The following is a 27,853-nucleotide window of genomic DNA, read 5'->3' as shown; positions in this document are numbered from 1 at the left end:
AATCCAAATACCCATCCCTTACAGACTGGTTGGAAAAATTATGGTACGGCCGCATGATGGAGTATTATGCCACTGCAAAAAATAAATAAATAAATAAAAAGAGGGATATTTCAGTGAACAAATAATTTCCAGGTTATTTTAGTAGGCGATAAAGCAAGATGCAAAAGAATGTATTTAATATGATAATTCATAGTGGTAAAGAAGGTAAGTGATTATTTTTGTAAGAGAAAGGAGAGTAGAGAAGAGAGGAAAGAAGAAGGGAAAGAGGAAGGAAAGACAGGATAAATTAAAACTAATGAAAATGGGGCATGAGTATACAGTTGACTCTTGAACAATGCAGGGGTTGGAAGTACTGACCCCTATGCGGTCAAAAATCCATGTATAACTATTGACTCCCCCAAAGTTAACTACTAACAGCCTACTCTTGACCAGAAGTCTTACCAGTAACATAATTAGTAGATTTACACATACTTTGTATGTTATATGTATAATATACTGTATTCTTATAATACAGTAAGCTAGAGAAAATAAATGTTAAGGAAATTATAAGGAAAACACATTTATAGAACTGTACTGTATTTATTGAAAAAAATCTGTGTATAAGTGAACCCACACAGTTCAAACCCATGTTGTTCAAGGGTCAACTGTATATGGAGTAAAGGAGTTAGGGATGGAAGCAAAACTCTGGATATATCCTTTTATATCATTTAGATTTTGAACTAAGTGTTCTGCATGTTCAGAAAAGAAATGAAAAGGGATGAAAGGAAAACAAACCCTGAAATAGAAAAACAAACAGAAACAAATGATCCTAACTGTATATCAAGTTTATAACAACTATAAAGAGAAAAGAATTCAAATTAATATATGTATACAGTACTCTGACTATACTCCCCCTAATGGGATATAGTTCAAGAACCAATAAACAAGCAAAGCAAGCAAAGGAATTTTGAACTCCACACATCAGGTATATTGTTGCTAGTGATACCGGCACTGTAAATGTGAAACTATTTTGTTTATATTTTAAGATAGAGCAAATTGGATGAATATATATGGATGCTGTTGGGAACCAGGTTTTCCGTGGGGAAAAACAGAAAGGAAAAGGAAAAACAAACGTGCAATGGTGTAAATGAAAAAAAAACCAGACAGACTGTGGAGTTGTATTTGAATTGGAGACATTCTATAAAATCCTGAAGAAAATATAATCATTGATAGGGCCTAGAAGCAATGATACATCCCAGTGCCAATGAGCTTACCTATTGGTTTCTGTATACCATTCTCCACTGAAAGGAATCAGAGCTTCATGGAACAATGGTGGATTCTAGGTCTAGAGCAGGAAAAGTATAAAAGGAGCCTGGAATATCTTGTGCAATTAAGTAAAGTGCACAAAAAACTATTTCTTTTCAGGAATGACAACAAGTGCGGAAGGAATGCACGTCAGTTTCCTCATTTGTTAAATGGGGATAATCGCACCTAACTTACAGAGTTGCTATTTAGAATGAATGAGGTAATATGTGCAAAACTCCAAGTTGGCCTTATTACAATTGCCCCGCTGGGGCCTCCCCGCGCCTCACTCCACCTGGAGAGGAGATTCCGCGAGGCGATCACAGAGGCGTGAGACCTCCGGGCTTGCTAGAAGGAACGCGGCCGGAAGCGCCGTCCCCGGGAGGCGGCCCGCGTGACGCACTTCCGGCCTTTGTAGCCTGGCTCTCCTCGGGCTGCGGTTGTCAAGGACTCGGAGGTGGTGCCGTCTGGCCTGGTGGCCTCTCCTCCCACGGATGCCCGGTGAGCTTCGGAGTCGGGCTCCGCCGAGGGCCTTCGAAGGGGCCGGCGTGTGCGCTGCGCCGCCGGGCTCAGTGTGGGAGGCGGGGCGGCGGCCTGGACCCGCCCCCGCCCCCGCCCCGGGGTCTCTTCCCCGCCCGTCCACCGCCTGTCCGGGGGTCCCGGCGGCTCGGTGCTCACCCTGTCGGCCGCCTCGGATATTTTCCCGCGTCCGGGGGTCTCTGCTGGGGGCCGACTTTAAGCTATGAGCAGGGATCGTTTTATATTCCGCCGCAGCCTCTGTAGTCTGGTCCACCTACGGCAGAGGCTCCTGTGTTGATTTTCCTTTTTTGTAGCGAATGTTTAAATAGCAGTTGTTACGTTCCAGGCAGGCATTGTTGAAAGCACTTCACAAGTATTAACTTAGTCACTTCTCATAACTGTAGGTGGTAGGCGCTGCTATTATGTCAGCTCCCCCATCTGCCCCCTTTTTTAACGTCGAGGAAGAAAATGAGGTCAAGTAACTCCCCCGGGGTCATGCAGCTGCTGTCGTCGGGGTGCACGTGGGGTGCACGTCCGGGCTGTCTGGCTCCAGAGTCTGCTGCGCTGACTCTGCATTAGCGTTACAGCCGCCACCCAGGAGGTCACTTCTCTCACTTGAATCTGATCCTGCACCTTTCGGACCTCAGTAGTCCTGAGCTTCCAGTTAGGATTTAAGATTGGAGAAGAAGAGACTCTGAAAAACAAACAGGGTTCTAGAGGGGAGGGGGGTGGGAGGATGGGTTAGCCTGGTGATGGGTATTGAGGAGGGCACGTTCTGCATGGAGCACTGGGTGTTATGCACAAACAATGAATCATGGAACACTGCATCTAAAACTAATGATGTAATGTATGGGGATTAACATAACAATAAAAAAATAAAAAAAAAAGATTGGAGAAGAAGAATCTGAAGACGAATATGTCTTCACGAGTATGTCTGCAAACTTGATGAAACAGCTATTTTATTTGTGTGTTCACCTGTATCGTGCACGTTTCCCCACCCACTTACCACGCTGTGCTTTGGGCCGCGGAAAACATGACCTTGGCCCCAAGGGTAGGTAGCTGCGATTGATTAAGCCACCTTAAACCAAAAATTGCACATTATTTCTTTAGGAGGTGGTTGATTTGCAAGCTTATTATGTGCCAGCCTTTGTGCAAAACCAGTTTATATGTATTATCTCCTTTACTACCCTTGACAGCGTTACAGAGTAGTTGTCCTCATTTTGTACATGAGATTGAGGGTCAGAAAAATCACTCAGGTAACTTGCCCAAGATCACATTGTTGGTAAGTCAGGAGTCACAACTAGATCTGCTACCTCATACTACCTTCTACTTATTGCAGATAAATAAGAAAAATAAGAGCTATGTTGTGTGTGTGTGTGTGTGTGCACTCAAAGATGGACAGAGAAAGTCTGAAAGGATCCATTCTAATCTTTGTGTCTACTTCCGATGAAGGAATTCTTTATTCTGTATGTTTTGGATTTTTTTTTTTTTTAATATGAGAAGTAACTGCAGGATAGATTGTGACTGAGGGTAAAAGGTGGGGCTCATGATCTAAGAGCCGGAAGGAGGAAGAGGGTGGATGGAATGGGTGAGGAAGACCTCAGAGGATGTGAGATTCAAATCAAGGTGCAGAAATTGGGTAGGGTTTGGATAAGTGCAGAAGGGAAGACCATGGGCATAGACCAGGGATGAGGAAAGCCTGATGAAAGAATAGTGAGAAGAAAAGCCTAAGTGGAGCTGGCAGTTTTTGCATGTGGAATAGAGGAAAACAAGAGTGGGGCCCCACAAGTGGGGCTAGAGATGTGACTAGTCTTGAGCCAGGCTTGGGAATGTGGGGATGCATCCAGTAAGTAGTGGGGGGGCCTTAGATGGTGACATCAGAGGGGAGAGCGTGGGGATACATTATGATAAAGACACATTTGTATTGCATGCTGCGTGGTCTTCACCTGCATGCCTGTCCTTGGTAAAGAGCATTTCGCCCTGAGAGTCATCGTAGATTTGGGAGTATTGAGCTTGCTGGGGCTCTAGGAGAAACCAGCTTTAAAATGCAGATGTGTTTTTTTAAGTGCAAGAGATTATTACACTAATTATATACCTGGCATGTACAGATGGTCCCCAGCGATGAAGAATGATTTTTCAACTTAACAATGATGGAAAGTGATTCACGTTCACTACTACGAATTTTGAGTTTTGATCTTTTCTTGAGAAAAAATTATGAGAAACAACTGATATATACATACAACCATTCTGTACCCATACAGCCATTCTGTTTCTCACTTTCAGTACAATATTCAATAAAGTACATGAGATTTTCAACACTTAATTACGAAATAGGATTTGTGTTAGACGATTTTGCCTGATGTAGGCTAACATAAATGTTCTGAGCACATTTAAGGTAGGTGAGGCTAAGCTATGATGTTTGGTAGATTAGGTGTATTCGGTACACTTTCAGCGTGTGGTATTTTCAACTTTTGATGGGTTCATGAGGACATAACCCCAATTTAAGTCGAGGAAGACCTGTACAATGGGGTGGTGAACCTAAAAGAGATTAGAAACTGTTTGTGACCAGGAGGGCAGGGTTATAAAACAATTGGGAAGCCTTTGAGAGGCACTGGGTTGAAAGAGGAGCTACGATGTGCTGTGTGAGGCCGTGGGATTTTAGGCCACCCCACAGAAGCAAAATCAAGAAAGGAAAGCAAAAGGGAGCCTAGACTATACAGAGAATAGAGAGGATTGATCATAGTGAAACTGAGTAAAAATTTGAAACACCATGTAGCAGAAATGATTTTCTATGAGCAGAGCTCAAAGCTTCAGCTGCATTTTCCGTGAATAGAAAATCTTTGACTTAAAACCAAAGTGGATGGGCAGCAAATAAGAAAAAGACATTTTTCAGGGCCTAGAAAGTTGACAGAGCAAGAGGGCAGAAGTAGGTGTTTAATCCTTTGAAGGCATGCTCGGTTAATTGAGAGCACATATTCTTCATTGACCTATTTGATATTTGCACCCCAGAACTTCCACACCCTAGAACAAACTCTGCAGACCATGCTTTAAGCCCCCTCATTGCTCCCTAGATTATTAGATAGCTTCTCTCCCTGCTTCCACTTTTCCCAAAGTCTGTTGTCACAGCAGCCAGTTATACTTTTATAGTAAATGTAAGTAAAATTTGGTCATCCCTGTGCTGAAAACCTCTGATGGCTTTCCACATGTCTTAGACTAGAGCAGAGTCCTTACGGTAGCATCTCAGTCTGTTCCCAAAGCCTGCTTTTATCTCTCATGACTGTACCTTTTGTTTTTCTGTGTAGCCACGTTGGTGGTCCAACTGGCCGTTCCTGGAAGAATCCAGGCATGCTCCTACCTCCAAGGACTCAACCTTCCCTTTGCATGGAACAGGCCTTCTCCAGATAGTCACGTGACTGCTGCTCACGTCCCTTGGGTTTCTGCTCAAACTTTACCTTATCAGCAAGGTAAAGTGTCCTGACTCCTCCATACAGAGACCTTTCTTCCCCCTGCTCCCCATCTCCTTTACCTATATTTTTCTCTATAGCATTTATCACTGTTTGACATCTATTTCATTACTGTCTGTGCCCGTCGGCTCCTTCCTTCATCCTGTTCCCTTCTTCCTGCCCACATACAGGAGAGATAGTGGGGTAGTGGTTGAGACTGTGAATTCTGAAGTAGATTTGCTGGGTTGGAAATGCAGCTTCACCACTATCTGCATGTGAGACCTTGGGCAAGCGACTCAAACTGTTTGGGTCTCGGTTTTCTCATCTGTCAATATGTGGGTAATAACAAAACCTTACGGTTGTTTCAAGGAGTCAGTGAGTTAATATATGTAAAACATCTAGTACAATGCCTGGTACCTTAAAAGCAATATAAATGTCAGCTGTTACTAATATTGTGATTAGAGTGTAAATTCCATCAAAGTAGGGACTTTGTTTTGTTGGCCATTTCTAGTGCCTAGAACAATACCTGGAATATAATGGGCTCTGAATAAATATTTGCTAAATGAATGAGCGGTGTGAGAAGTTTTGAAAGAAAAAGATAATGTGGAACTCAAAGTGATAGTGAGTCAGCACCAAGAAAAGTTGGGGGAAAAAATAAGAGCTCAGGAATCCTGTCTTTGGAGGGAAAAACCCTCTTGACTCTTCCTGGGGTGGTGACTGTAGACATCAGTGAAGTCAGAAGTGTTAGAAATTTGTGGAGGGGATTATGTTTAAAGATTACTCAGAAGGATGCTTCCCCACCCTAGTGGTTTTTCCCTCCTTTATAACTAATAGTGGGAATATGGATTTAACTTTTCTTGTAGTTGTAGTGTGAGCTGTGTTCAATAATAAATACACTGTCCTTAGGTTTTTTTTTTATTTTGCCATGCATGCCAGTACCTAAGAATAGTGTTGGGTTAGATTTACAGTGAATTATAATCATTTTACTTAAATTTGGAAACTTTTTAAAGCTCTAGGTCATGACTCATGGGGATCACGAAATCTATGTGGTAGGCTATGACCAGGGGTGTTTTGTTTTGGGGTTTAAAAAAAAAAAAGCAAGATTTAAGAAATAGGAGTATGTGTCACATAATTCAGGATACATAGTCTTTTGTGAAATTATTATTTCAGTTTCTTGTGTGTGTGTGTATCTCATGCACAAACATACATTCATGTGCACATGTATATGGGTGTTCTGGGTCTCAATATAAAATGTTTCTTTTTTTTTTTTTTTTTCCATTATAAAATATTTTTTACTGAGGGTCCTGGTCAAAATCACTAGGCTACGTAATATTCTTTCAGAAAATTGCTTTCATGGGGCACCTGGATGGCTCACTCAGTTAAGCGTCTGCCTTCGGCTCAGGTCATGATCCTGGAGTCCTGGGGATCGAGTCCCGAGTTGGGCTTCTCCCTCTCCTTCTGTGTGCTCTCTCTCATAAATAAATAAACAAACAAACAAATAAATAAATAAATCTTATAAAGAAAATTGCTTTCATTAATTACTATTCTGGTTAAGATTTTATCGTAAGCTTTAAGTGGTTATAGACACTTGTCTCTTTATGAGCATTAATTTTATTTTACACACAGTTGCCCACTCTCCATCCTCAAGGAGATTCAAAAATAAACAATTTCCAAGAAATTAAAGGACAGGAAACAGCTCAAAGTCTACCTCTGTTTTAAAATACCAGAATCAATATTTCTTTCATTTTAACATCTCTGATTCAAGACCAATTCAGTTGACTACTTTCTGATTCTTTTGCCATAGTGTTTTGATCACTAGGATTCATTTAATCTTTCAATAAAATTTGTAAGGAAAATAACAATAGTGGTAATTTACAAGATTTGAGAATTTACCAAGCTCCCAGCCTCTTGTGCTCTTTTTTTTTTTTTTTTTTAAGATTTTATTTATTTGACAGAGAGAGACACAGCGAGAGAGGGAACACAAGCAGGGGGAGTGGGAGAGGGAGAAGCAGGCTTCCCGCTGAGCAGGGAGCCCCATGTGGGGCTCGATCCCAGGATCCTGGGATCATGACCTGAGCCGAAGGCAGACCTTAACGACTGAGCCACCCAGGCGCCCCAGCCTCTTGTGCTCTTTATCCATGATCTTATTTTATCTTTATCTTTTATCTCCACCTAGAAAGATAGGCCTGCAGAGGCTGTGCCTGGAGGACCAGGTCTCTATCCCAGATCTCTCCCACCCCAAACAGCCCTCTCTCCTCCATGCCTCACTTGACTGGGGGGACTGGGCCTCTCCTCCCCAAGAGCATTTCCTTTGCTCCTCATTCTGTCCTTTTATCTTCTTTCCTTTCTCTCCCTTCTCCATTTTGTTTCTCTTTTCTCCCATTCTTAGTGTCCTCTGTGACCACTTGGCACCAAAATGCTGGTTTACCTCCATTCAACTGAAAACTTACTCTGGGTCTCCTATCTTGCCATTCAAATGGAAACCCTCTATGTCCCAGCTGACTTATTTGAGACAATTCATTCAGGATGATCAGAATGGTCCCTTCCTTTGATAAAACTGTGTGTGTGTGTGTGTGTGTGTGTGTGTGTGTGTGTGTGTGTGTGTTGGGGCCCGGTTGGGGGAGGGGAGGTATTCTGTCTCTGTTTGCCTTCCAGTATCACCTCTGTGTGTGTGTGTGTGTGTGTGTGTGTGGGGACCCGGTTGGGGGAGGGGAGGTGTTCTGTCTCTGTTTGCCTTCCAGTATCACCTGCATCAGAATTCGCTAGTCCTGGGGTGTTGAGTTTGATGAGTTCGTTATAGATTTTGGACACTAGCCCTTTATCTGATGTCATTTGCAAATATCTTCTCCCATTCTGTCAGTAACATAATAATAAAAAAAAAATTTGCGTAGTCCTTACCATTACTCGTGCATTCAGTGTTCTTCACTAGACAGTGACTGCTTTTGTTACAGATACTCCCTGTGCCTGCCAGCAGAAAAGATTTTCAACATTTTAATATTTTTTTCTCTGCAATTATTTTTTAGATTTTGGGATTTCCAGAAGAAAAGATCAAAGAGGAATCATCGAGAATAGACTCTTTTTCTGAAGTGTTAAGCCTAAGATGGCCACAGCATTGGCCCTTCAGACTTCAGAGATGCAGGAAGGACTTCTGGCAGTAAAGGTAGAAGAGGAAGAGGGGGATTATGCCTCTGGGCAGGAATCTGGCCTGCCAAGAGATAACCCTCATACCAGAGAGCTCTTCCGTAGACGCTTCCGGCAGTTCTGCTATCAGGAGACACCTGGGCCCCGAGAGGCTCTTCGAAGACTCCAGGAGCTCTGCCGTCAGTGGCTGCGGCCCGAGACGCACAGCAAGGAGCAGATCGTGGAGCTGCTGGTGCTGGAGCAGTTCCTGACCATCCTGCCCGAGGAGCTGCAGGCCTGGATGCGGGAGCACTGCCCAGCGAGTGGGGAGGACGCGGTGACTGCACTGGAGGACCTGGAGAGGGAGCTGGATGAGCCGGGAGAGCAGGTGGAAGATGGGAGAACAGAGGTTTGTACCTGCAGGAGCAAGTGTGGGGTTTCAGTGCAGGAAGAGGAGGAGGATTTCTTTGCGCCTGATGCGGTCTGTTGTGGGCTCTCCATCTCTCTGCCTCTTTCTTGTTGCTGGTTTCTCGGTTCTTCTTTTCCTATATAGTGGACCTGGGAAGGCCGCCTTACAAAGTGTCTCTGATGTTTGATTCCTAACTGTCCTTAATTTCCACCAGGTCCCAACCTATGCTTGTGAACAGGGAGAGTTTGCGAAGGAGAAGGCAACTCGGGGAGCAGCCCAGGAGTTGTCAGGTGGCCGGCTCCAGCCCTTGGAAGAGCTGCGTCCGTGCAATTCGCGAGAGCTGTGCCCGGTTCAGGAGATCGGTGAGGATCAGAATTTCCTCAGGAGGCCTCCCTCACTCCCTGAGTGTCCATCAGTTCAGCACATGTGTTCAGTGTCTGCTGTGCGCCAGGCGGTGTGCTTGGTCCTGGGGAGACCGTGACAAGCCAGGCGGACGTGCTCCCTGCCCTCAGGAGGTCTGTGGTCTGACGGAAGAGGCAGACAGCACACGAGCAGTTCAGTTCAGCCTGTCTTCTTCCTGAGGGCAAAGTGAAAGTAAACAGAAACCGTGCTTATTCGTCCCCTGCCACCCACTCTCCCGGCTGGTTTTTCCCTTTTTCCTTTGGAAACCTAACATTCACGTGATCCACTTACTATTTCAGGTGATGAGGCTGGGACTTGGAATGTGGAGTTAGCTCCAAAGAGGGAGCTTTCTAAAGAAATGAGATCTCTTGTGGAAGTACCTCAAAAACTGAATGGTGGTACTACTCGGATGCCTGAGTGTGCGGACACCTGTGACCATGAGGGCAGACTGGAAAGGCAGCGGGCAAGCTCTTCTGTGGAGAGGCCATATGTCTGTGGTGAATGTGGCAAGAGCTTCACCCAGAACTCCATCCTGATCGAGCACCAGCGAACCCACACAGGGGAGAAGCCCTACGAGTGCGATGAGTGTGGGCGGGCCTTCGGCCAGCGGTCGGGCCTGTTCCAGCACCAGAGGCTCCACACCGGGGAGAAGCGCTACCAGTGCCCCATGTGCGGCAAGGCCTTCAGTCAGAATGCCGGCCTCTTCCATCACCTCAGGGTCCACACGGGGGAGAGGCCCTTCCAGTGCGCTCAGTGCAGTAAGAGCTTCAGTCGGCGCTCTGTGCTCCTCAAGCACCAGAGAATTCACACCGGGGAGAGGCCTTACGAATGTGAGGAATGCGGCAAGAACTTCATTTACCACTGCAACCTCGTTCAGCATCGGAAGGTCCACCCCGTGCTGGGTCCAGCCGGCCCCTCGGAGCAGGTAGGGCAGCCTTTCCCGACGGCAGACCACTAGCACGGTCGCAGGGTGGGTTCCTACTTTGTCCCTGCAGTAAGGTAATGGTAAAAAATCGTTCAGTCCTCTTGAGGAGGCTCCAAGAAGAGCCAGTGACATTGTCCATATTTTTTATGCTGAGAGAAGCATTATATCTTAAGTACATCTGCCAGGTTCTCTGGGGTCAACAACATCCACACTTTGCAATACTGAATCTTGTTGTGTTGACTTTATCAACGTAGTCTCCAGGCTGACACACGTCTGTGCAAGAAGTTTTCTAGGTGTACTTCAGGAAAACTTCTTCATCCTAGTTTTAAGAAACTTTTTTAAAAAGTTTCTAAAAATTATATGCTGCCTGAACACAAAATTATGTTAAATAGTATTTAAAAATTAATTTAAAAATAATTGCAGTAAAACCTGTAAACGATTTGACTATTGTCTGTTTTCATAAGATGTGATAGTTTCTTTTTGACCTACAACAGGGGGCAGATGAATCCTCCCTTAAATACACAAAAGGCTTTTCCCTACAGGAGAACTCCGTAGAGTTCCAGTAACTCAGTCTGCAGTTAGGATCCAAGAAATTGAAGCAACCATGTGTTACTAGTACCTCAGTGGCTAGATGTAGCAGATACTGCTCAAGATTTTAAATTTGTGCAGATCAAGAAACTTAGCTAAAAATCTGATATCTCACTTCTGATCTTCATTACGAAAATATAGGCCTCTGCATTTTTTCCTGTGACTTACAAGCATTTTCAGTTTTTGCTTTCTTTAACTCTTAGTTATGGAAAATTTCAAACACATACAAAAGTAGAAAAGTATGATCAGTCTTCCATGTTGATTGCTTTTTATAAGCTCCATGCTTCTCAGCATTACCTATTGATTACCACCAAGATTATGCATAAAAAAAAAACTTCTTTCCCTTAACAGTAATTGAGTGTTTACTTTATACTAAGCCCAGGACACAAAGAATGGAAAATCTCTGGTGACGACAATCTGGATTGGAGTACCAAATACACAGCAGGTCACTTAACACTAATAGAAACACTGTAAGGGACCTTAGAGATCACTTCTCTGTCCCCTTACATGATTGATACAGAAACGGAGGCTCTGGGACGTAGCTGTAAGATTATGTGGACAGCTAGTTAATGCAGCTGGAGCTAGAACCCTGTCTTCTAACTCCTAGTGTTCTTTCTACTAAGCCACTGGAAGGATTTTATCTCCAGATAGAAATTACTAGCATATGGAACTTAAAAGATTTAGAGGGCACTGAGGTTTTGCTTTTTAGCTCAACAAAGCCTCCCATCCATGTGTTTCAATAAATGCACAGCTCCTCTGTTCAATTTACAGTGGAGTTTCAGGAAAGACCACTTATCCCTCATTTGGGGCACTTTATTTTATTTTATTTTTCAGTAATCTCTACACCCCACGTGGGGCTCCAAACTCACAACCCCAAGATCAAGAGCTGCACGCTCCATTGACAGAGCCAGCCAGGCAACCCGAGTATTTTTAACCTTTAAATTTTAATTTACTTAGAGGGACTTTTCAAGAAAGGTAACTCATTCTTCATCCAATTCAAGAATCAGAACAACATTAAAAGGGAGCCTATCTTTTCCCTTATATGTAGCCATTTTTCTAGTATCTTATGTATCTTCAATATTTCTTTATGTAAATACAAGAAGACGTGAGTGTATATCCCCTTATCTCCTCTATTACACAGACAGGTGGGATACTGTTGGCACTTTTCCACACCTTGCTGTGCTCGTGAAACAGTGCAGTCCTCGGAGTAACAGAGCCGCCTCGTTCTGTTTACAAGTGGACGGTATTTCATTTGTTGGTGCCCCACGGTTTTTAACACACTCCCATAGATGCACAGTCACTACTTTAAAAGGTCACAGATTGTTTCATTCTTCCCAAATGTGGTTCAAGCCAAACTCTGTTTAAAATGACAACTTCCCCATGAGCTAGGAAACAGCGCTTGGGCCACTACCGTTGCACCTAATGCTTCTACAGAGAAATGCAGAAATGATGGGGGTGGTTTTCAGTCTCGTGTATTTGGCTCTATTATATATCCTTAGTCATAACATATCAAACCATTGCTGTTGCCATTTGTGGCTAATTATAGGTCTTATCAAAAATCTTAAATTTTCTCAAGAGTGTATTTTAGTGTGTCTTGAGGTTAAATTATTTCCAAAAGAAATACATATGGATTTTAAAGTGAGGTTAAGGAAAATATAGTAGACTTAAGTTTGAAATAAAATCAACTTCTCTGGTAAATATATATTCCATATAATAATATAATACATATACTATTATAACCTGAGTTTGTAAGTATCTCAAATGCCTCTGCATATGCTGAAGCAGCATGTTTGGATAATTCTATTATATCAGCTCTTAAAAGATTTAAAATATGAACAGATCAGGATTTTAAAGGATGTATTTCTAATGGACTGTTTTTACACCTGCAGTTGAATATTGGATGTTTGGTTTGTTTTGTGCTTGTCTTTTTGTTTTGTTTTGTTCACAGCTTCTCAAAAATTCTAAATTTTCTTAACAACTGATGAAATACCAAGAAACAAAAGATGTTATATATGCTGTAGAGACATACACCACTTAGAATGCAGTCATGGTTAACATGATTAAATGACTTAGAGTTCACCAAACTAACTGCTTGTTCTCTGATACTAATTGTTCTCATTTGCTTACGCTAATTCTCTTATCTGGGGTGCACATTTGTCATTAGTGATACACTGATGTTTGCTGTAGCCTGTGGACAGTGGCCTCTAAGGGCCTCACACTGTTTCTGTCTCAGTTGTTTCCCTTTTACATTCCTGCATTACCCTCACTTCTCTCTTTTCTGTTTCTACCCTGGCTGTTCTCATTCAACCCATGAAGTCTCTGGCATTGATCTCCTTTCAGGTGCCAGGTAAACCAGTAACCATCCCTCCCTGTGCCTTCGAAAGTCCAATCTGAAAGAGTAGTCAGTTTTACGGCTGAGCAAAGTGTAAGAAATATTAATTCAAATCCAATTAAAATGCCTAATTGGTTCTTGAGGGATAGTCCAGCACCCCTCTGAGCACTGTTAGGAGATTGGACAGTGTATGTCAAGAAATGGCTGACAGTTTTGCAACCAAAACCTGTCTGGAGCTGTAGATAAGAGCCCTGAAGACTGTCTTTCACTGTAATTTTTATTTGAAGTCAGGACTAAAGGAGAACCCAGTCTCTGTCCACATTTTGTATTTGGAAATGACTCCTATTTTCTATATCTGACAATACTTTTCCTTTAAAAAACATAATTTATAGTGGCAGATTGTTTTTATTTTTCCTATGTGAGACAAAAGTTATCTCTGAGGATATTTTAAAATAAAAGTATATCTAAAGTCCAGGCACCTGGATGGCACAGTTGATTAAGCATCTGCCTTCAGCTCAGGTCATGATCCCAGGGTCCCGGGATCGAGCCCCATTTGGGCTCCTTGCTCAACTTCCTGCCCTTCCTCTTCCTCAGCCCCTACCCCCACTCGTGCTTGCTCACTTTCTAAAAAAAAAATCTTTAAAAAGGTATATCTAAAGTCAAAATTAAAAAAAAAAAAAATAAAGTCAAAATTATAAAATATGAAGTAAAGTCAAAATTATAAAATATGAAGTACTTTCTCAGGAGCAATTTTGAAATATAAAATCTATACCAGTATACATGTGTATCATTGGTTAAATGTTGGGTTAGAAGTTGAGAGAAAAGTAGATTATTTGTAGAAGGAGATGGAGGATAGAGTAAAGTATTTTAGGCAGAGGGAACAGGGTGAGGAAGGCCCAACAAAGATAGGCTCAAGAGCCCTGCGTTTTCCAGTTTGGCAGGTCATGGAGCTCTTATAAGGAAGCGCAGGAGTGGGGGCCAGATTGAGAGGTCCTTGAACACTTTCCTGTGCATTTGGTCTTTGTTTGGTAAGCATAATGGGATCATTGAAAGTATTTTGTTGTGCTGTAGGGGCTTTTTAACACAGAATCAGAGAATGTTAGCTTTAGGGAGAAATTTTGAATTTACCCATTTCATACCTATGTGAGAAAAGTGAAGCCCAAGTGGTTAAACACTTGTAGTGATCTATTTTTAATTGCATTAAAAATTTTAAGAACAAAACTATGAACAGAGATCATTGTGAATTATATGTAGTTTCACAGACACTTAGACTTGGAGCCTGGGACACATTTTAGGCATCTCCAAGCAGCAACAGCAACGACAAAATAGGAGGGAAAGAGAAAAGGGAAGAACAAAATGTGAGAACATAAAAAGGACTCAGACAGGCAAAATTACACGTTAAAACTGGATTAGACCAACAAATGGTGACCAAAGAGAAGGAAAAATAAAAAGATGCAGACAGTGTTACCAAGAAATGTGCTTTATCTTTATAATAGCTATTACTAGAGATCTCTCTGTCTCTCAGTTGGTCCGTGTGTCTTAGCAGTGAAAACAGTCCCACTGCTCTTCACTCCTCACCAATTTCAGTGCTTTACATAAAAAGGAGAAGAGCACAGTGTATAAATCACTGATTTTTGTTTTCAGGTCTCTGTGGAGCCACACCCAGCTTTCCATGCGAATGTCTCTGCTCTATGATGAAGCCACTATCTCTGAATATATACCTGTGTTAGAATCACCTGCGCTGTTTGAACTCCAGTTTCCTGGGCACTACCCCAGACTGGCTGAATGTTTCTGAGGGCAGGACCTGGGAATCTGCATTTTAGCTAGCTTATCAGTGGTTCTCAGACATAAGGTAACTATATATAATTTATTGCCCAATCTGGGACACTTGAGAATGAAAGGGCTTGGTATTAATGATTACACTCAGACAAGAGGCGTAACAGGATGGGTGGTTTTCCCACTTGGGACATTTCCAGCTGAGGAGATAGAAGATGAGATGGCATCAGAAAGAATACAGTGTGCTCATGAAAGCTAAGGTAGAACATCTGTGAAGGAGGCTATGGGAGATGTAGGTGTAGCCACCACCTCCCGATTTGAAATAATTCTCGTTAACACATCTATTGGATTAGGTAAGAAAGGGTGGGTATGCCTACAAAAACCACACTCCCCTTAAGAGGATCCCCCCCAAACAACACAAACACTGTTGAGATAGCTGGTCACCGAATGTGGAGCTGTTGAGATCATGGTTTACCAGACAAGACGGAGGCCTCCCAGAAGCATACGGAGCACTCCGTGTATGGGAGCTGCTGGACTAGTGGGATGCTCACTTGTAAGCCGTGGAGGAGAAGTGGGAGCACAGGGCAGCAGGAGAGAACCCGCCGGAGTAGGCCGGGGTGAGCCGTCTTCCGTAGCTGGGATGGATGCGGACCAGGTCCCGCGCCCGGTACCTTCGTAAGTTACCGTAACTGATCCGGGCACTTCCCTGGCTGTGGCACCCGAGCCCCGTTCCCGCCGCAGCGGGCCCTGCCCCGTGTCACCAGCACGGCCTGCCCTCGGCGTTCTGCCGGTCCGGCGCAGTCGGGGGTCTGAGAGTGGTTCCGTCACTCGAAAGGACAAGACTTGAGACAGCGGAGAGCAAGCCGACGTGCCGCTTTGCTCAGGGCGGTGCTGCTGACTGCTGCTGACCCGGGGGGCGGTGGGACCCTGCGGGCTGGGACCTGGGGAACGGAGGGCATCGCATGATTGCGTGAGAGCGGACAGGTGTGCTCGGTGGGGTAGAGCGCTGGGGCCCGGCAGAGTGGCGCCCCACCCGGCGGACCGCCTGCCGGAGGCGGTCACAGGCCGCCGAGCTCGCGAGGGCCGGCTGGGGGTGGGAGCCGACCCACCACTGAGAGGACGGGTCCTCTCGGCTTCCTAGAGAGGCGGCGCGCCCGGGCGTCGTGACGTACTTCCGGGCTGCCGTCGCGGGGTTGGACGGGAGACTGGCGCTCGCTCCGCGGGCGGGCTCCGCCGGTGCGCTCGGCTGCTGTCCCGCACGTGGGTCCCCGGGAGCCGGCGCCCCTGTGTCGGCGCTCGCGGGGGTGAGCGGACGCGGTGTAGCCGCGGGGAGGCCCGCCGCCTGGACGCGGCCTTGAGGCCGGCGGGTGGTTTTCTGTTCCCTGCGCGGGTCTGTGGTGACGGCCACGGCCTTGCATCTGGTGCCGTGAAAGGCTTATCCCTTTAAAATGGGGTAAGGTGGTCCGCACAGGCTGTCGCGGGGCAGGGGGAGGACCGTGTGAGTTAAAGTGGCGAAGGAAGCGAGTTAGCACGTCCATCAAGTACACATCTGTTGGGTGCATATATGTGCCGGTCTCTACGGCGCAAAAACGGGAATGAGCCGATAAAAGAGGCGCTCTTGACAGTGTGGTGAGGCCGACAGAAAACTACTGCAGTAGAGCCCAAGCCCCCGGAGGAAGTAGTCTTCGTACGTTCGAGGGCCTTTGGGGTGCGGGGTGGCGAGTCGGGTCACGTCGCTGGGCCGGCGCAGTAGACGGAACGATTGGAAGCCGATGGCAGCGAGGCGGGGGCCCCGGGGTGGGTGGGGTGACAGCGCAGAGCCCCGCACCTCGGGAGCGTGGGTGTGGTGCGGCTGGGGCACGGGAGAGCACGCAGTGTCTGGAGTATCAAAGGGCAGTGTGCGTCTCCATACAGAACGTACGCGCACTGCCTCGCGGAGAGGCCGGGCCGGGGCTTGAGCTCTCCCGCCCTGCTCGGCCGCCGCAGGAGCTCGTCAGATGCCGGCACCAGTGAACTGTGGCACCGCACAGTAGGTGGGAAGGGCTGCTCTACAGAGGGGCTGTCTGTCACCCTGCTGGGCTTCCGGAAGTACTCCAGAAGCGGTGTGGTAGATGAACTGGAAGGGGGCGAGCGAGGGAGCAAGGGAGGAGACGTGCAGGTGTCACAGAGAGAACCAGTATGTAAGTTGGTGAAAGTAAAGTGGTGGCGATGGAAACGAAGAGTGAGGAATGGAATTATGTGGAAAAGGTGGATTTAACTAGACTTGAGGACTAAAGATTAAAAAGTGCTGAGCACACCGCGTGGCATATACTAAGTACTACAGACTTTTTTAAAAAATACAGTCAGGGCGGGGGGGGGGCCTGCGTGGCTCAGGTGGTTGAGACTTTGAGGGTCTGACTCTTGATTTTGGCTCAGGTCATGGTCCCAGGGTCCTGGGATCGAGCCCCGCATCAGGCCCCTGCTCCGTGGGAAGCCTCCTCCCTCTCCCTCTCCCCGTGCTTGTGTTCCTGCTCTCGCTGTGTCTCTGTTAAGTAAATAAATAAAATCTTTAAAAAAAAAAAAAAAAAGACCTGACCTGAGATCAAGAGTTGGATGCTTAACTGACTGAGCCACCCAGGTGCCCCACAAATGTGCCATTTTAAAAGAAATGAGTTAAAAATAAGAAGTGGGTAATTCTGGAGGAGGCATTGATTATGAGGGGAAAATGAGTTAATTTTTGGTGGTGTTGAGATACACTATTGGGCTATAATGGTCTGGAGCTCCAAAGCAAGACTGGGGTAAGAGAATCAGATTCAGGAGTTCTTAGGTGACAGCGTCTCAGGTCTCGTGCTACTGAATGGACAAGGTTGCCCCGAATGAATGTGGAATGAGAGGAAGGCTGGCTCTCAACTGAGGGTAACCAGACATTTATGGCAAGCTGAAGAAGCCATAATGTAGACTTAAGAATGAGCTATTTGACAAGCCCTTGTATAATACTTCCTGAGTGCCAGGCATTGGTCTAAGCACTTTACAGAAACCAACTCATGGAAACAGCCCGAGGGTTGTAGTTCTTATAAGACTGGGAGTGGCTAGCAGTGTTAGGTGCTGCAGGGGCATCTGGTAAGCCAAGGACTGAAAAATACTCGCTGGGTCTGTGTCCAAAGCAGGCCTTGGTTAACGGACTTGGGCCCCTGACTCAAATGTGGGACACATTGGACTGACATGCACGCTCTTCTTTCCTGAAACTAAAGATGCCTTTGAAAGTATCTAGCAGTTGATTTGTAAATATAACTGACTAAATCTGTGACATGCAATTTAAGCAGGCAAAGTTGTTTGCATTTTCTTCATTATCTGAATATTTCACATTATCTGAATATGTCACTGAAGTTTCTAGATCTAAAAGCCACTAGTATTGTTCTTTAATCCTAAAGTAACTGAATTGTCTTTTAATTTTCTGACATTAGTCTAATGACATTTTGTGCTTGTTTTATCTTTTCCAGAGCATCTTTACCTTCAAATCATTGGCCTGATGACAGCGATTCACTCTGACTAAATATGTTTCTAGTTTGGAGTTGATGTCTGTTAACAGTGATGTGTTAGGTATTATCATGAGCCTTAAGCTCCCCCTACTGTTGTAGTGAGCCAGTCTTCTGAGCTGTTTTGCCCAGGAATGGATTCAGTCCAGCCCTTTTGGGCTGCAGAACAGAAGGAATGTCAACTAGTTACAGAATCTAGCCTGCACAGAAATGGTGCTTCTGACAGGAGTTCTTCAGACAAAACTTAAGGCAGTTCTGCTGGGAGGACTCCCTTGGGCCTCAGAAGTCCAGCTCCGGGAGCTCTGCCGACGCTGGCTGCGGCCGGAGACGCACAGCAAGGAGCAGATCGTGGAGCTGCTGGTGCCGGAGCAGTTCCTGACCATCCTGCCCGAGAAGCTGCAGGCCTGGGTGCGGGACCAGCCCAGAGTATAGGGAGGACGCGGTTCCTGGACTGGGAGGGCTTGTCGAGGAAGCTAGATAAACCCGAGGACAGGTGAGATAAGGAAGAAATGATCCATCATCAGAAGGCAGGTATTCTCTCCAGAGAGAGATAAGAGAGTTGAGATCTCCTCTCACATGTAGTGAGGGAAATGGCCAAGATGTACTGGCCAGAGTTGCATTCCCCTCCCTATCCTTTTATTCCCTGTCCTTGCAGGTCAAGGGAAACTCTGCTTTCTGTCCAGCTTTTCTATGTTCCCCATTAATATTGGGATCGAAGCTCTAGAACTCTCCGCATATATCACCCTGGTCAAATGTATCTCATTGTCCCTGGATCCTCGTCCTCCTACAGGGACAGGAAGGGTCCCAGGGGCAGACAGCTTTACATGGCAGCAGCAGAGGACTCACTGGGGGTCCAGCTCCAGCCAGAACGGGTTAGCTCAATTCTGAACCTTGGGAGCTGCCTCCGTTCAGGAGAAAGGTGAGGAGATTCCACTGGGGGAAAAGATAGGAAATGTCTTCTTGTGTTTTTCCAAATGAACCTCATCACTAAAATTTTTGCCTACCTTTCCTTGATCTTTTGTTCCACCTTTAACCTGTTCCTCTAAGCACATCATTTTAACCTTGTGATTCTTCCTTCACTTCTTTGCACTAAAACTGTTGAAAATCCTGCTCCTATTGAATGGTTCAGTTTCTCCATTCTAACTCAATACTACCAACTTCCGTGACCCTGACCTCTTACCCAAAGGCGGGAAAACATTCTTCTACATTGAAGCCAATGGAAAATGATTCAAAAGCCACGTGCAATAGAGAAAATTTTAAACGTGCATTTTTAAAAAATTAGTATAGGAAACAAAATTTACAATTTTTATGTGCTTGTTGGAGAAGCACACATATATGCCCAAATATAATCATACTGAACATATCAACTGCCACTACTCTTAAATTTCATATTACGTTCTGGACACATTTCCAAGAGTTACATGTAATGCATACATATAGCTGACATAGGTTTCATTGTATGGCTATCAAATTATTATTTTTTTTTACCTTTATTCAGGTCTTTATTCAAAATCAGCTGTCCAAAATGATTCAACCTTAATGGAACAAACAAATTTCAAGCTTATGCAGCAGGCTTCTTGTCTTCCGTGGTGGGTTTCTTTCCTACAGGCTTCTTCTCAGCTGCTGGTTTCTTGGTATCTGTGGCCTTTTTTCCCACCAAAGGTTTCTTCTGCTTCTGAACACGAGTAGCCTTCTTTCCTTTCTTCCATACCATGGGCTTCTTGCCTGGAACCAGCTTCTCATCTGATTTGGCTTCTAAGGCTGCTGCCGCCTTATCCATCCGGAGCTTGTGATTCTTGGCCTGGTGAAGAATGGTGTTCTAGCACATGATCTTTGCATACAGGTTTAGCTTCAACGTGATTCTCAGGTTTTTCAGTGGATTCCAGACTTTAAGTTTCTTTCTTTCTTTCTTTCTTTTTTTTAAGAGTTGTTTGAGAGACAGACGGAGAGTGGGGGTGGGGGGTGGATGGGCAGAGGGAGAGAATCTTCAAGCAGACTCCCCGCCGAGCGCAGAGCCCAACACAGGGCTTCATCCCAGGACCCTGAGATCATGCCCTGAGCCCAGATCAAGAGTCGGCTGCTTAACCGACTGAGCCACCCAGGCGCCCCAGGCTTTAAATTTCTTAAGACCTCAGCTAACTTTATCTTCAGTCAACAAAGGAAGTTCAGGAACTCCCTTAGTGCGATGATCTATAGACAGGGCCAGCATTGGAAAGGCTCATGCAGCCAGGGCAGAGCAGAGGGAATATCGCTTCTGTGTTGTTTTGGTTGGTGCAAATGTGCAGTCCCCATGACACATATTTGCAAAAGCACCCTGGCCACAACGGCAAGTCCCATCATCTTGTACTCTGGGAATTCGAGCCACGGCTTGGCCAGTACCCCAAGACTCAGCACTGGTTTGATGACCTGCTAATTCACTGACAGCATAGAGTCATCTGTTGTTTTTGCACAAGTTGGTGTGAACAGAGTTCACAATATCAGGTCGAATGGGAGCCTTGAACACAATAAGCAAAGTCACATTTTTGCCAGATGACTCCCCCTTTTCAGAGTACATGGATATCAGTGGACGAGCACACACCATGGGGGTGGAGAGGAGAGGGCCATGCTTCTCTCAACCTGGCAGTTCCTACAGAAAAAGCTAATTATCTTTTAACTAGGAGGGTTTGTAAGTTGCTGCTTTTTTCTTTTTTTTACATACTACCAACTGAAAGCCACAAACTTATCTTTTTTTACTTTTTATTCTGAAAAAGTACAAATCTATATAAAAGAACTGTATAATGAATCTCCATGAACCTGCCACCCAGTTTCAACATTATCAAATCATGACTATCTTGTCTCATTTATAACTCTACTCATTTCCATGTTATTTTTTTCCATATAATTTTGAAGTATATCTCAGATATAATCTTTCAAATGTAAATATTTCAATATGTAGCTCAAAAGATGAATTCTTAGAGGCATGACTAAAAGACAGGAATTTCTTTAATGTAACCATAATAGTATTATCACATCTAAAAAAATTGTACCAAATTTCCAGTTGTCTCAAAGATGTTATGAATTTTTAAATTTCTTTTGTTTTAGCTTGTTTGTTTGAATTGGGATCCCAAGAAGAAAACACATTTTGATCCATTGATATATCTCTTAAGTTTCTCTTAATATATAGATCCCTCTTCCTTTTTATCTTCCCACTTGCAATTAACTAAAAACATCAGGTTGGGGGGGCGCCTGGGTGGCTCAGATGGTTGAGCATCTGCCTTTGGCTCAGGTCGTGATCTCTAGGTCCTGGGATAGAGCCCCGTTGGGCTCCCAGCTTGGCAAGGAGTCTGCTTCTCCCTCTCCCTCTGCTGCTCCCCCTGCTTGTGCTCTTTCTGTCTCTCTCTCTCTCAAGTGAATAAATTAAAAATCTTCAAAACAAAACAAGGGGCGCCTGGATGGCTCAATCGTTAAGCGTCTGCCTTCGGCTCAGGTCATGATCCCGGGGTCCTGGGATCAAGCCCCGCATCAGGCTCCCTGCTCGGCGGGAAGCCTGCTTCTCCCTCTCCCTCTCCCCCTGTTTGTTGTGTTCCCTCTCTTGCTGTATCTCTCTCTGCCAAATAAATAAATAAAATCTTTAAAAAAATAAAACAAAACAAAACATCAGGTTGGGGGCACCCAGCTGGCTCAGTCAGAGGAGCCTGCGACTCGATCTCAGGGTCATGAGTTCGAGCCACACCTTTTGGGTAGAGATTACTTAAAATAAATAATTAAAAAAAAAAAAACTAAACACACCAGGCTGTTTCTCAGAGAGAGTCCCATAGTGAGGACTTTGCCATCTGCATCTGGTTCTGTAGTATAATGTCTTCTGTTGTCCTCTCCATTTTCTATAATTTGCAGTAAACTGGGGGCTGGATCAAAATCGAGTTTACGGTTTGGGAACAAGGTAAGTTTAACTTGGCAAGGTGGTGTGTTCTATCAGGAGTTTACAACATCTGGTTGTCTCTTTTTTTGTGATGTTAGCAGCTCTCGATCCTCAGTACCTACATCCATGAATCCATTAGCGGTTCCAGAATGTCGGTATTCTTATTCTGTCGTCCTTCATTTAACAAAGCTGGAATATTTATATAAAGAGATACTTCCCTGTCTTCCTACTTGGTTACCCAGTGCTTCCTATAGAAGAAGCAAGGTAATTGATTAACTCCCTCCCCACTACCTATTTTTTTTTAAAGATTTTATTTATTTGACAGAGCACACAAGCGGGGTGGAGGGGCTGAGGGAGAGGGAGGAGCAGACTCCCCACTGAGCAGAGAGCCCCATGTGGGACTCGATCCCAGGACCCTGGGATCATGACCTGAGCTGAAGGCAGAGGCTTAACTGACTGAGCCACCCAGGTTGCCCTCCCACTACCTATTTTTAAAAATCGGTTTCAAAATGATGAATTCATTTTGCTGTCATTCTCTAAAACGGTGGCCAGTTGTTATTATTAATAATAGTATCATTTAGAACTCGTGGATTTAAACCTATTTCATATTTTCAATCCATTGTGCTTAGCTATCCCTTACTGAAGCTCATTTGTCTCATCTTTGGGCAGTAGGAGCCTGTTGAGTTTGACTCCTCTATTTATGACCTGAGTCTAGGCATTTTAAGAGCTTTCTTGCTGTCTGGTGTAACGAGAGGTACAGACTTCTTCTAACTCCTTCCCACTCCTGGGATCAGTCATTTTTCCAAGGCCCCTTGATTCTGTTTAGTGGGAAACGGTATTTGAAGACCAAAAATAAGGTACTAGGAGTGTTCACGGCTCTACTGGACATCGTTCCTAGGCCTTGTTGGTGCTCAAAGCAGGAAAAATTTAAGATCAGCTCTGTATTGGGAGTTCATACTGATAGTTCCAGTTCACATTCAGTATTCCAGGGTCTTGATCTGTCTTTCATCTGTATCTCCTTTTGGAGATTCTCAAAGACACCAGGAATAATAGAGTACCAAATACTCATTTGCTTTATCCCACAATATATGCACAATAGCCTCAATAAAAATATTAGCACCACCATCAACAAGTATGATTAGTATAAACAGCTTCATGGTTGTGCCTGTGTTTTCCCATTCTTTTTGTCCTTAAGTTACAGATCTTTGGGATTAGAAATCATTCCTCTTTTGTGCTTATGCCGCCAACAGGTACACATGTATAGTTCTTTTTTTTTTTCTTTTAAGATTTATTTATTTATTTGACAGAGACACAGCGAGAGAGGGAACACAAGCAGGGGGAGTGGGAGAGGGAGAAGCAGGCTTCCCGCTGAGCAGGGAGCCCGATGTGGGACTCAATCCCAGGACCCTGGGACCATGACCTGAGCCGAAGGGAGACGCTTAACGACTGAGCCACCCAGGCGCCCCAACAGGTACACATTTAAATTCAGTTTGTTTCATTACTTGTTCAAGTTTAGGGAGTGATTTTTTATTTTATTTTATATTTAAAATGTTTATTTTTTTTTAATTATATAAAGTATAAAGTTTTACATATGAAATCTGTAAAATATTTCAAGGAAGTTCTCTTCCTGTTCCATCCTTCTGTTCCCTCTCTTCCCCATAGATAATCCTTTCTTGCTCTTTACTTTTGTGGTTTATCCTTTTATTATTTATTTATCATAAGCACATGTATACATACATACCCCTTTTAAAAATAACACAGTATAATTTAAGTCATAAACTCAATACACACCTATGTTACGTAAGACATTTTGTTTTCTTTCCTTTAGCATATACTTTTTTTTTTTTAAGATTTTATTTATTTATTTGAGAGAGAGCAAGATTGAGAGAGCACAAGCAGGGGGAGGGGAAGAGGGAGCGGTAGAGGGAGAGGCAGAAGCAGGCTCCCCGACGACATGGGGCTCGATCCCGGGACCCTGAAATCTTGACCTGAGCTGAAGGCAGACGCTGAACCAATTGAGCTACCCAGGCGCCCCTACCATGTACTTTTAATGAGTGCTTGTTCAATGAGCAAGTAATTGAGTAAGGTGTGTGTGAGTGGGTGAATCATGCTGAAATGTTCAGTCTCCTCTTTCAGATGATTTGGTTGAAATGGAGAAGATGCTTCCAAAGTAGAAGTCTGAAGAAATAACATGCCAACAGGGACACATTGTCAGATTAGATGGACGTATTCCTCAGTGCTTTCATTACATAAGTCCAGAAATATCAGGGAAGACTAGAAAGATACCCATGATGGCATAAGTGTGATGAATGTGGAATGAATTTCACTCAGAGCTCCATCCTTATTCAGCATCCGAGCTACACACTGAGGAGAAACGCTATGAATGTGATGAGTGTGGAAGAGCTTTTGTCAAGAGTGCAGGCTTCACTGAAGATAAGACAGTTCACACTGAATTTGACTCACAGATGTGGAGGATATGGGACAATATGCAAACACTGGATTAGTACATCACAGGGAGGCCATCTTGGAGAGAGACCCTGTAATAGAAGTGACAAGTATGGTAAAGCCTTGGAGAGCAGTCAGCTCTTAACCAGCACCAAAGACTTCACGCCAGCGAGAAGTGTTACCATCTGAACAAGTGTGGAAGAGCTAATAGTCGGAACACAGAGCTTTTCCACTGTGTCAGAATCTGTGTTGAAGAAAAACTCTTTTAGTGTAATTGTAGTAAAAATTTTCCTGGACATTTCATTCCTTACTCAGTATCAGAAAAGTCACTCAAGAGAGAATGTGGGAAGTTGATAAATATGGATGGAAAGGCTGTGAACAGTAGCATCTCATCTAACACTAAAATCTTTTAAGTGTCCAGCATCTGAGACTGGCAAGGCAGAATCTCTCTTCATACCAGACCTGTAGGTGGTCTTTGATGGGAACTGGCCCTTCAGAATGTCCCTCAAAACCTGGTCAGATTCAACAGAGCAAGCCAGTTACTTTTTCCTTAACAGCCTCATCAAACAAGCTACATTATTTTAGTGATTCAAAGGGCTGCCTATGGTCCACCACTTCAGATTTCCAGATGTTTTATTAGTTGTTCCTAAATACAGTTCTTACAAAAGCTTGGACTGTTGTTTAATTTTTTTTTTAGTGAAAACTTAAGTTGTGTATAAAATACAAATAGGAATATTACTAGATGGTTAATGTATTTTAAATGTTGCTGCAGTGATTTGTCAAGTCAAAAAAAACTTGTTCAGCATCTTTTTAGTGACAACATGGTGGATCCTTGGGCCTTCCGTTCCTATCTAAGTTATGATGTGTGACACATAGCCCCCAGCCAAGACCCCAAACAAGAAAGATGCATCTTTTTTTTTTTAATAGAGGTGTATTAATTTGCATTAGGAAAACAGATCCAAGTTAGTCTTCAGGGGAGAATAAGCAAACTCAAATGCCCAGGGGATAGGCAGGTAATATAAATAAATAAAGCCATCCTAGAGTCAAAAACAAGTTAAAACTAAAACCATTATTTTATTTACATTGCATTAAGTTCAGGGAAATTGACAAGATTCTCTTTATTGATTTTGAGTTCTGCAGGAGAAAGGTGATCAGGTTATTGTTCATTGCAACCACCGTAAACATAATGATCTTTTCATACTTTTAAGTATAGTACAGTTGACCCTGAACAACATGGGGGCTGGGGCACTGACCCCCTTCACAGTAAAAAATCTGAGTATAACTTGACTTAACACTGATAGCCTGCTGTTGACCAGAGACTTACTGATAATATAAAGTTGATTAACACATATTCTGTATGTTATATGCATCATATACTGTATATAAAGAAAAAATTTTTTAATGATTTTTTTTTTTTTTAAGTAATATCTACCCCTAATGTTGGGCTGGAACTCAACGACCCCAAGATCAAGAGTCACATGCTCCACTGAATGAGCCAGCCAGGGGCCCCAAGAAAATGTAAAGAAAATCATAAGAAAGTACATTTACAGGGGGCCCCTGGATGGCTCATTTGGTTAAGCGTCAGACTCTTGATTTCAGCCCAGGTCATGATCTCAGGGTCATGGGATTGAGCCCTGGGAAGGGCTGCGCTCAGTGTGGAGTCCGCTTGTCCCTCTCTCTCTGCTCCTCCCCCACTCGCTCACTCCCTCCCTCTCTCTCAAGTAAATAAAATCTTTAAAAAAAAAAAAAGGGAGGGGCACCTAGGTGGCTCAGTCAGTTAAGCATCTGCCTTCAGCTCAGGCCATGATCCCAGGGTCCTGGGATCGAGCCCCGCATCGGGCTCCCTGCTCCGCAGGAAGCCTGCTTCTCCCTCTCCCACACCCCGTTTGTGTTCCCTCTCTCGCTGTGTCTCTCTCTGTCAAGTAAATAAATAAAATCTTAAAAAAAAAAAAGGGAAATACATTTATGGTACTGTACTGTATGGGAAAAAGTCCATGTATAAGTGACTTGCATAATTCAAGCCCTTTGTTGTTCAAGAAGCCAGTGTATTCAGTAGTTCATCAGTTAGATACAAATTGATTGTTTAAAAAAAAAAAAAAAAACTGGTTGTGGACCTGGGGAACTCAGAAACATTAGGCATTTTACCTTTTATTTTTTATTTATTTATTTATTTATTTTTAAGATTTTTTATTTATTTATTTGAGAGAGAGAGAATGAGAGAGAGCACATGAGAGCGGGGAGGGTCAGAGGGAGAAGCAGACTCCCTGCCGAGCAGGGAGCCCGATGCGGGACTCGATCCAGGGACTCCAGGATCATGACTTGAGCCGAAGGCAGTCGCTTAACCAGCTGAGCCACCCACGCGCCCCAAGGCATTTTACCTTTTAAATAACATTTTGTAGAACTATTTGTCAAAGTATTTGAGTTGCTCAGAGCCAAACCCCTGGGACTCTTTGTTGAGGTCCCCCCCCAACTTTCCTTAAAGCTCTCATTGCCTTGGAATTGGTTCTATAAACAGCCTTTGTCTCCTCTCCATCTTTGGTGGGGGGCTGAGGGGCAGTCTGGCTGAGACACTCATGCCCTGGCAAGGTGGCCACCACAGAATTTCGTTGCTAACCCGCCAGTTTCTTGTCCTTTTGGGGAGGTCAAGGCCAGGCCCCCACTTGGCTTGAAGGGACATTTTCAGAATTTTCTTCCTGTCACTGGGTGGTCGCTGCCTCTCATAGTTCCCTAATAAACTCCTCAACTTAAAAAAAAGATGTAGCATGTCCTCAATACCTTTTTCTGGTTGGAAGTCAAGAAATCAATTACAAATTTAAAATTCCTTGTAGACTATACCATCTAATCTAAGGAAATTTAATATCTTCAGGGAATAGTGTAACCAAGCTGTTATAGTACCATATATTGATGCATAAAAAGTTACCCGAAAACAATGGCTTAGAATAAACATCCATCCCATGATGTTTTGGGCCAGGAATTTGGGGAAGGCTCAGCTGGAAGGTTTTTCCATTTCATGTGGCATCTTCTAGTGACACTTGGTGGTATTCATCTGGCAGCTGGGTTTGCCTGGAAAATCCAAGACAGCTGCACTGCCATGCCCAGTGCCTTGGGGCAAGGACAGCTAGAAGGGTGGGCTCAGGGCCTCCTTATGTGATCTTTCCAGCAGGGCAGTCAGCCTGTTCCTGTGATGGCTCAGGACTCCA

The 27,853-nt window shown here is 44.2% G+C and overlaps 1 protein-coding gene across 5 annotated transcripts; it reads left to right on the top strand.

Moving 5' to 3' along the window:
- Positions 1-603: 603 nt before the first annotated feature.
- Positions 604-25,325, top strand: ZSCAN23 (zinc finger and SCAN domain containing 23). Of its 5 annotated transcripts, none has more exons than XR_004298644.1 (7): positions 604-1,782; positions 8,267-8,772; positions 8,987-9,134; positions 9,474-10,099; positions 14,664-16,473; positions 18,275-18,803; positions 24,345-25,325. XR_004298644.1 is itself a non-coding variant. In XM_032398940.1 (6 exons), exons 3-6 carry the CDS (start codon positions 8,344-8,346, stop codon positions 14,712-14,714), a joined length of 1,254 nt encoding a protein of 417 aa, XP_032254831.1. In that variant the 5' UTR covers positions 604-1,782; positions 5,103-5,264; positions 8,267-8,343; the 3' UTR covers positions 14,715-15,362. The 5 variants fall into 5 exon arrangements, 2 of the variants coding, with proteins under 2 accessions (XP_032254831.1, XP_032254832.1); XR_004298642.1 differs by having other exon boundaries at positions 18,275-19,229; XR_004298643.1 differs by lacking the exon at positions 24,345-25,325 and having other exon boundaries at positions 14,664-14,871; positions 18,275-20,254.
- Positions 25,326-27,853: the final 2,528 nt, after the last annotated feature.

The sequence above is a fragment of the Phoca vitulina genome, unplaced genomic scaffold, assembly GCF_004348235.1.
Source record: "Phoca vitulina isolate PV1807 unplaced genomic scaffold, GSC_HSeal_1.0 scaffold123, whole genome shotgun sequence".
Lineage (NCBI taxonomy): Eukaryota > Metazoa > Chordata > Mammalia > Carnivora > Phocidae > Phoca > Phoca vitulina.
The sequence above is the reverse complement of the archived record's forward strand: the minus strand, read 5'-3'. Positions and strand labels throughout refer to the sequence as shown.